The sequence below is a fragment of the Medicago sativa genome, chromosome 5, assembly GCF_051527215.1.
Source record: "Medicago sativa cultivar Bolivia chromosome 5, Bolivia_mono, whole genome shotgun sequence".
In the NCBI taxonomy this organism is placed as follows: domain Eukaryota; kingdom Viridiplantae; phylum Streptophyta; class Magnoliopsida; order Fabales; family Fabaceae; genus Medicago; species Medicago sativa.
In genome coordinates this window covers 61,768,676-61,777,048 of record NC_140753.1, presented here as the reverse complement: position 1 = coordinate 61,777,048, position 8,373 = coordinate 61,768,676, and the positions used below count along the sequence as shown (strand labels likewise).

At 33.9% G+C, this 8,373-nt stretch overlaps 2 protein-coding genes across 2 annotated transcripts; both read left to right on the top strand.

Moving 5' to 3' along the window:
- The first annotated feature begins 437 nt into the window (after window positions 1-437).
- On the top strand, window positions 438-1,922 carry LOC146923787 (uncharacterized). Its single transcript, XM_085711775.1, has 4 exons — window positions 438-471; window positions 565-662; window positions 1,146-1,580; window positions 1,668-1,922. Exons 1-4 carry the CDS (start codon window positions 438-440, stop codon window positions 1,920-1,922), a joined length of 822 nt encoding a protein of 273 aa, XP_085567901.1.
- A 1,622-nt stretch (window positions 1,923-3,544) lies between these two features.
- LOC146923786 (replication protein A 70 kDa DNA-binding subunit B-like) lies at window positions 3,545-7,527 on the top strand. Its single transcript, XM_085711774.1, has 11 exons — window positions 3,545-3,694; window positions 5,208-5,472; window positions 5,576-5,672; window positions 5,769-5,896; window positions 5,989-6,073; window positions 6,229-6,358; window positions 6,456-6,610; window positions 6,689-6,809; window positions 6,890-7,066; window positions 7,181-7,252; window positions 7,339-7,527. Exons 1-11 carry the CDS (start codon window positions 3,545-3,547, stop codon window positions 7,525-7,527), a joined length of 1,569 nt encoding a protein of 522 aa, XP_085567900.1.
- The last annotated feature ends 846 nt before the right edge of the window (window positions 7,528-8,373 follow it).

The window sequence follows — 8,373 nt, the reverse complement described above, 5'->3', positions numbered from 1 at the left end:
TAAAAGTTGTCCCAAGCAGTCATTGTTGCCCTAATTTCACTGTTGCCCTAATGCTTATAATTACTAATTTACCCTAACCAAAAATTTAATTATTAAAAACAACAGAGAAAAGTAGTCGTTTCCATCTGTTTGAGTTGTTTCCGCAAAACTGTTTCCCTCTGTTTCCGCTACCAAATCGTTTCCCTCTGTTTCCGCTACCAAATAAGTTGTTTCCCCGAAACCCTAACAAAGTTGCAGATGAGAACGACCTAATTTATTTCTAAAGTTGTTTTTTTCTTTTTCTCAAAGTTGTTTCCTAATTTATTTGCAAATAACAACAACCTAACTATCTGCATTCATCACAAGTAAATCCGCAATTCAGAGAAAATAATTGTTTCTTATATTCTTTCCAACCCAAAAATCCTTTCTCCTTTTCTTGACTTATGGCTGGAACAAACATGGAAACTCTCCTCTCCTATCACTGCCTAACTGGTAATTACCTCATAGCACATATTTATGTAATTGTTTATTTTTGTTTCCTTGCAGTTTATACATAACCAATATTCCACTTTCCTTCATTGACAGGTCCTCTCTTAACAAACCCAGTTTCAGAGTATGACAAGGCAATCAACAAGCTACAACTTAAATACAGAACATACATCGTCGACTATGACGTCGAAACTGTGAGTCTCCTTTCCTTTTCGTTCAGCTATCGTTTTCCTTGAATTGTATGACATTCTTTCATTATAACGTGTTGCACTTCTATATTTTTGGTCTCTTATTTAATTTTTGGTGTGCACTTCTATATCATGATAATTTGTGTGCACTATCCCTCTTCCTTATATAATGTACTTTTAGATATCCTTTTCCTTTTCCATGCTTCATTTTAATATATATCAGCATACACATATAAGAACTTTTTCTATTTCTGTTTCTGTTTTAATTGGTACCTATATCAGAACTTTTTTTTCATGGCTGATCTAGAACATTAGGTTTTTAGACTTTTTTCTGATTTTGCATATTATTTTTGTTCTTCCATACACATATAATTTTGCATGTTATTTGATTTCAACCTGTTGTTTATGGAAATCATACTGCTATATATTTGTCTTCCTAATTTAAGACAACCATCCAACTGCTTGCTAATGATTTTGTTGTTTCACCAGGGTGCCGTATGCTTGCCGAGAATGTTTGGTGGTGATTTTGGAGATCAGATTGGACGCTTTGTAACATTGACTGATCCAAAGGGCAATAAATTTGAGGTGTTGGTCAATGCCATCAATGGTAACTTTTTTTTGACAAAGGGCTGGAAAGCAATTCGCGACTTTTATGGTCTTGGTCTAGGGGCGTGGGTTACTCTAATTTTTGTTGATGCTGGACGATTTGATATGAAGCTCACTGATAGGTTTCACAACACTATCAAATATCCCATTTTTGATCCACCCATGAATTTCCTTATTGACAAAACTAATGTGCCCACAACTTTCAACCAGCATCTGCAGCCGAGAACATCTATTCTCTGTTATCGTCACAATATTAGTGATATGATTATAAGCTTCGAAAAAAAATTATCTCAGTATGATGTGACAAGGGGTGCTTTGGTACGATCCACTATTACTATAAACTTCATTTTGTTTTTAGTTTTTCATTTACTATGTGTAAATTCCTTTCATCTTTGGTTTTTGCAGATTCTCATTTACACTGAAAATATTGCTCAAATGCTGGATACTTCTGCTACCAATGTGAAGTTTGTGGATGATTGCGGTAACGTATGGGACTGTGACTTAATTTTTGGTACTCTTCCTTACGAACACTGCAGAATGGGTGGGCAGTGGAAGAGGTTTGTGGAGGCTCGAAGGCTGCGTGAAGGTGTCAAAATCAGATTGGGAGCTCTAAAGGCAGGAATGAATGAGTTAATTTATCTTGATGTTGTTTACAATTAGACAATGTTTATTTAATTGCTTGATAACCTTGGAAACAATTTATTTTAGCAGATCCACCATGTTATTTTAATTGCTTCGGAACCTTGCAAACATTTGCTTCTATCGGAACCTTATATTTTCCATGTTCCAAACACTATCTTTTATGTTCTTGCTGCGTAGCAAAGTATATGCTTTTTGGTGGCAAAATATTGTTCATAATGACACACCCCTATGTGCTTGGCACATATTATTTTAATGTATGCATTTTGGACTCAAAATTTGTTGTGTGCTTAATATTTATGAAATAGGGTGGTTTTTGGGTTTATTGAATGTACGTAATTTTATATAAAAGTTGCACACGTTTTTTGAAACAAACAGACAAGCATGAGCAATGGTTTTGCTCTCTTTGAAATTCATTAAAACTATTTTTGTTTAGTTGTCTTCAAGACATTTTCAAATCATGGTTTGTTTATAAGTTTTATTGAGTGCCCTCCAATTGAATCACACACAACAAAAATCAAACCATTCCTATGCTATAAACTATATATATATTTGGTCTGTTTTATTTTGTTGTTCGTTTTATTTTAATAGTAAACTTTCTTTTTCAATATAGAACATGTTCAATTAACAACTCTCAATATAAAACATAAATAATATATTCGAAAATTCTTGGTGAGAACATACTTATGAAATTAAACAATCCATTACACTATATATTGTCGAAAAATATATTGAAATCTCACTCTACATTTTCCTCCCATACGTTTTCTTCTCATATTGAAATATATTGAAATCACTTAAGTTAATTAAATACCTAGCTAGCTGCTTAACAAACAAGAAAACCAGCTGTTTCTTTTGCCAAGAGGCCACAAACTCCACTCCAATGTGCATCCCAATTGGCCTCCAAACTCTTTCTCACTTACGTCGTTTCCTTTATACACATGGCATAATAGTAGTGGTTTTTATTGGACATTTTGGATTAGAAGAAAACGTATATGACTTCGTGGATTGCATATATATACTTGGTTTTCCTTAGGAAACAATTATAATCCAGGCTAACGGATTCTGAAGCCCACAAATTATCTTCCTTTTTGTGTTTAGTTTTAGTTAATGGCATCAGCAATTTTAAATATAATCCAGGCTAACGGATTCTTAGGAAACAATTATAATCCAGGCTAACTGTTCCTATTTTTTCTTCTGATGCAAACTATTGTTAACTCACAAAATCCCATGCTTTTTCTTCTCATAATTTTGTTTTGGAGGATAATATCAAACTGAAAGAGACATTCGCTGCAATCCTTTCATGCTTATACCTTCTGATACAATCTCTTCCTAACTAACAACATGTGCTATTCTTCCTGATTTTTTGTGAAGAAACAATAGTAAAATTAGGAAATCATCTCCTATTTAACAATATTTCCTATTTTTTATGGAAGCCATCCAACATATCCATCCTACTTAACAATATTTCCTGTTTTCTATCGGAAGCATCAAACATATCCTTCCATAATCCATCAAACCCTACTCGACAGTTTTTATATAAACAGATACATCAGAACCACGTAGCATATTCACAACATATCGTTCACAACATATTTGCTTCTAAACAAGCATCTTCCGCTCTTGAGAAACACCAAACAACAATGTCCAGCGTATACACCCCACTGTCAGCTATTTCTGGAGGCAAGAGGAACCTGAAGATGTGTGTGCGGGTTGCTCATATTTGGTTAATTCCAGAAAAAAACGTTCCAACTAACATCATCTTCATGAACATGCTGCTGGTTGATGCAAAGGTTTGTCCAATTTTTCAATCTATTTTTAAAATTAACCACAAGTTAGTGTTTCTGGTTTTCCTTTCAATTCTCAAAATATATGTTGATTATTTTGTAAAACCTTGCATAGTAAATATGCCTTATTAGTGTAGCCACCACTCTCAAGAGTATCTAAAAAATATTTTTTTAAATTTGTTATCATTCAATTTATATGTTTGCTACCTGCATGTAATTTATATGTTGTCATTATTTCTGCTTTCCATTACTTACATTTAATTAGAAGTATATTATGCCTACCTATCAATATAACAGAAGCACAATTTATCTTATAGCGATTGGTAGACGACGATTTTGGTTAAAGGATTAGAAGTGTTAGATACTTAATTATGATGATTTTCTGCTCTCTTAATTAGCAACAAAAAATAGTGACATAAAAAGAATATATACCTGAAGATAATATTAAAAGGCGATGCTTCGGATGTTAAAAGCAGGAAACACTTATGTTTTCATAATTAATATAGGAAACATTACTATTTTAAGCTTGAAATATATTAAAAGGCCGTTTTTATTTTTTTAGAATTACACGAGTTCCTTTTGTTGCTTTTAAGATCCATGAAAGAGTACCTCAGCTGAAAACCAGAAACAAAAAACCACTTTCAAACACTTAACAATCCACCAGATTGATCATAATCTAACATTGTTACTATTAATTTCATACAAATTGATGGCTAGGAATGCTGAACCTTGATCAACAGAAGCAAATAGATAGCATATCATAAACATACGTGTTGATTTCTGTTTTACTTTAAAATTTTAATCATGACATATGCACATAAATATGCAGCTGCTATAAATAGTATATGAAGCACGGACACATAGGCAAGCATTGGATATGACACTGACACTCACACATATGTATTGATAAAATAATTTAAGGAAATAGAAATAATTTAACAGTAGCATATAAGGTTGTGTAATATTGCAATATCGTTCTTATGTGAATTAACCTATGGGTCTTAGGGTTCAGACTTATGGAAAGATAATTCCAATAACACTTGGCCATGAAATTGGCACACAAATTATCCTTCTTTATGTTAAGTTACAAGCCAATAATATAGCACGAGTCAATGCAAGCCAAGACAGTTTTGTGATGTCAAACCTTTGTTCATCATTGTTATGATTTTTAATTTATGTTCCTAATATTTGTCCTTGATTGTGTTTGTGGTTCTTATCGTGTTTGTGTTTGTGCGATCCACGGGATTTGTTTTTCGGTTTCAAAAAAGAAGAACAAATAGGAACCGGTAAAATATGTATAATTAATAATCATGGTCCTTTGCAGGAAAAGAAACTCATAATGATCACGGTTTGCTTATTTTTTTTGTTAGTAAGAGCAATGAAAATGTACAATTTTTGGTACGGTTTGCTTATTTTTTTGTTTCCTTTCTATTTTACATGGAATTGTCAAGGTGCCTCTATTAAATTAATTTATTAGTTTATTCAACAACCTACTTACTGCTTTTGTTGTCATCTATAGGGTGGACGTATCCACGCCACGGTAAGAAAGGATTTGGTGCCAAAGTTCAGATCAATGGTTGAGGAAGGTGGTACATATGAGCTTCACAATGCAATCGTCGGCTTTAATGAAGGGAAATATAAGCTAACTTCGCACAAACACAAACTTAGTATGCTGCACAACTCAAGTTTTACCAAAAAAGACTTGCCTACTATTCCTATCAATGTTTTTGAGTTCATTTCATTCAATGAAATTCTCTCTTCAACTGTCCAGGACACATCTGTTGGTAAGACTTCGATCATGAATGTGTGTTGTGCATTACTTATGACTTTCTGCACTCCTTCAGAAAATACTAACAGTTGTTTTTGCTTTTCTATACATTATATCAGATGTTATTGGTCATGTAATTGAAAAGGGTGATCTAAGGGAAACTGAATACGAGGGCAGGAAGAGAAAAGTGATTGATCTCACTTTGCAAGATTTAGAGTGAGCTTTATCTTTTTATTTGTGCCTCTTACATGTAATACAATTTTGATAGACATTGTGTGGATGCATTGACTATTCCCTAATTTTTTATTGCAGAAACAATCGTTTGCATTGCTCTCTTTGGGCTGAACATGCTGACAAAATTGTCAGTTTTTTTGTTAACCACGACAACTCTTCGCCTGTTGTATTGATTTTGCAGTTTTGCAAGACACGCAAATATATGGGTATTTCTTGGTTTTTGCTTTCTACTTTCTATTAATATCCACGCATGAAATTGGAAATAATGTTCACTTGATGATCAATTTGTTTAAACTAGGTGCAATGGGAATTGCTAATGCGTTTTTTGGGACTAAGCTCATAATTGATGGCGATTTACCTGATGTTGCTGCTTACATGGAAGGGTAATCATTTACGTTTTTATGTAGATTAGAAACTAAAAATTTATGATTGGTGTGGAAGTGTTTTGTAAGACTACCTATATTTTAATTACTACAACAACGAAACCTTTTGCTTCATGAGTTTCATTCTTAAAATGATATTGGTAAACTTTTATCAGCATGAAGAATGCATCAGTCCAATTGACCCAAAGTGTTAGCCAGATTTCCGCAAACAGCTCTGTATCTCTGTCAGATGACTTGCTCAACACACAGAGAATGACAATCGAAAGTATGATCGAGTCAACTCAGGTAGTTGTCTTTTTGTAAATTTTTACATATTGATTTGGATTACACATTGATATTTATGTTCAAGATTTATATTTAAAAGGCGGTGGAATTTCTACAGGTGTGTCAAGGTTCGGTACTTGCCACTATATGTGAGATTGAAACTGGAGTTGAGTGGTACTTTCGGTCATGCACCGAGTGTGCTTCACTGGTCACTATTGAGAATGGAATGCTTCGTTGTAAGAGGTGCAAAATTTGCAAAGGCGCTGTGCCTAGGTATCTGAATATTACCCGAATATAATTTTTGATTTTATTATACATAGTAGTCTATTGATACCGTTAATTATTTGTTAGGTTCAAGCTGCATGTCATTGTGATGGACGATACAGGGTCCACTACCTTTGTCCTTTTTGATCGACAGGTGACACAATTTATTGGGCGTACCGTGGAAGACTTAATCAAAGAACATGATAAGGTAGTGGATAGATACATGTACTACATAGGAGCAATTTTTTTCACAGAATTCTCAACTAACATCTTCTAATCTTTCAACAGGGAGAAGGTGCCAATGAGTATCCTACTGATTTTGATGTGCTCATTGACAAGCAAGTGCTTTTCAAGGTTGAGGTTGGTGAAGGAAATATCCTAAAGAAGTATAGGAATTATGCCGTTAAGAAGGCATCTGATGATGTTGGTGTCATTGAACAATTCATGTCTAAGTATAATTTAGAGGTAGTTCATATGTGATATTACAGTCTAATAATAGTTTTAGATTAACGTTTATAAGGAAATCATCCTATAACATTCTATCACTGATTTGTTCTTTTGTTGGTGTATGTGTGATAGAAACCCGACGATGGATCTGGTGAGGAGCCAAGTGTGGATGGTGTTGCTGCAAACAATAATAATGTTCAGATGGTACTTGATTGAACAGTTACTAATGAAATGCATAAAATTTAATCTCTACGACATTTAAACAAATTTTTTTATGCAAATGTCTGCAGGATTTGCAGGAGGTTCAAGACTCATGCAGCAATACCTCTCTGATTGACACACCAACCAGCAGGACAACTCTCAAGAGGTCCTCTGATAGCATTGAATCTGTGGCTATTGAACATGGTGAAGCTGGTCAGGCATCAGTTACAAAACCTAACAGGTCTGTTCGTGTCAAGATTGAGCCTAAGGTCACTTAAGCTGTTTGACTTGCTCGAATGATGGAACTATCTGCTTTGTTATTTACTTTATTCAATGTTCATGGATCAGACTTTTTAGATTCCGTGTTTTTCCTTTCTGTTTTATAACAATTTGGTCTATAATTTTCATCGTATTATTGTGTTGGTTGTACTTGCTTAGCTCTGCAGACTTTCAGCAGTACACCTAAATAAAGTTTTGGTTTAAGCATTAAGTGCTTTAAATCTAATGTGTCCGGCCTTTAAATCTGTTGAGTGCGAAACACTCTTAATTCAATCCACAATTTAGTCCCGGCTTATCTGTTAACAACTCTTATTTTATGTGATTAAGAACCTGTTCCAATGCGGGATCAGTGTGCTATTTATTATATATATATATTTGATTTAGGTTTCTTTGACACACTCTTATAGTGTGAATATGAGTTTGTTTACAAATAGCACGCTCCATAAATGAATGCCGTTCTGTCAAAAATTGGACTTCATAGATATTTTTAAATTTTCTAACTAGCAAATCCCCAAAAATCATCCTAATGCAGGTACTCTATTAGAACTACTATTTCATTTTTATACATTACCAATATACCACTAATACAGTACCATAGTGGAAAATCTCAAAATGGTGGTGCGATTAAGGTAGAAAATGACTTGCCTGTCTTCTTAGCTCAACAACGTTGTGGAAGCCACCAACAAAAACCAAACAGCTTCCTAGCCAGTAAACAACCAAAACTACACGGCTGCATCTGCTAACAGCAATAGCATAACACAAGCAGCACGTGCAGAAACATATAAGTGAAACAACAAAGGCTAATATATTTCTGAAGCCCTGATAAAACAACAAAGGCTAATATA

What these genes read in the sequence shown, in the direction of transcription:
- LOC146923786 (XM_085711774.1), top strand. Translation starts at nt 3,545, where the DNA reads ATGTCCAGCGTATACACCCCACTGTCAGCTATTTCTGGAGGCAAGAGG. An exon ending in TGTCCAGGACACATCTGTTG is followed by an intron (nt 5,473 to 5,575) that starts GTAAGACTTCGA and finishes ACATTATATCAG; the next exon opens with ATGTTATTGGTCATGTAATT. An exon ending in TGTCTAAGTATAATTTAGAG is followed by an intron (nt 7,067 to 7,180) that starts GTAGTTCATATG and finishes TATGTGTGATAG; the next exon opens with AAACCCGACGATGGATCTGG.
- LOC146923787 (XM_085711775.1), top strand. Translation starts at nt 438, where the DNA reads ATGGAAACTCTCCTCTCCTATCACTGCCTAACTG. An exon ending in CTCCTATCACTGCCTAACTG is followed by an intron (nt 472 to 564) that starts GTAATTACCTCA and finishes CTTCATTGACAG; the next exon opens with GTCCTCTCTTAACAAACCCA. An exon ending in TCGACTATGACGTCGAAACT is followed by an intron (nt 663 to 1,145) that starts GTGAGTCTCCTT and finishes TTGTTTCACCAG; the next exon opens with GGTGCCGTATGCTTGCCGAG.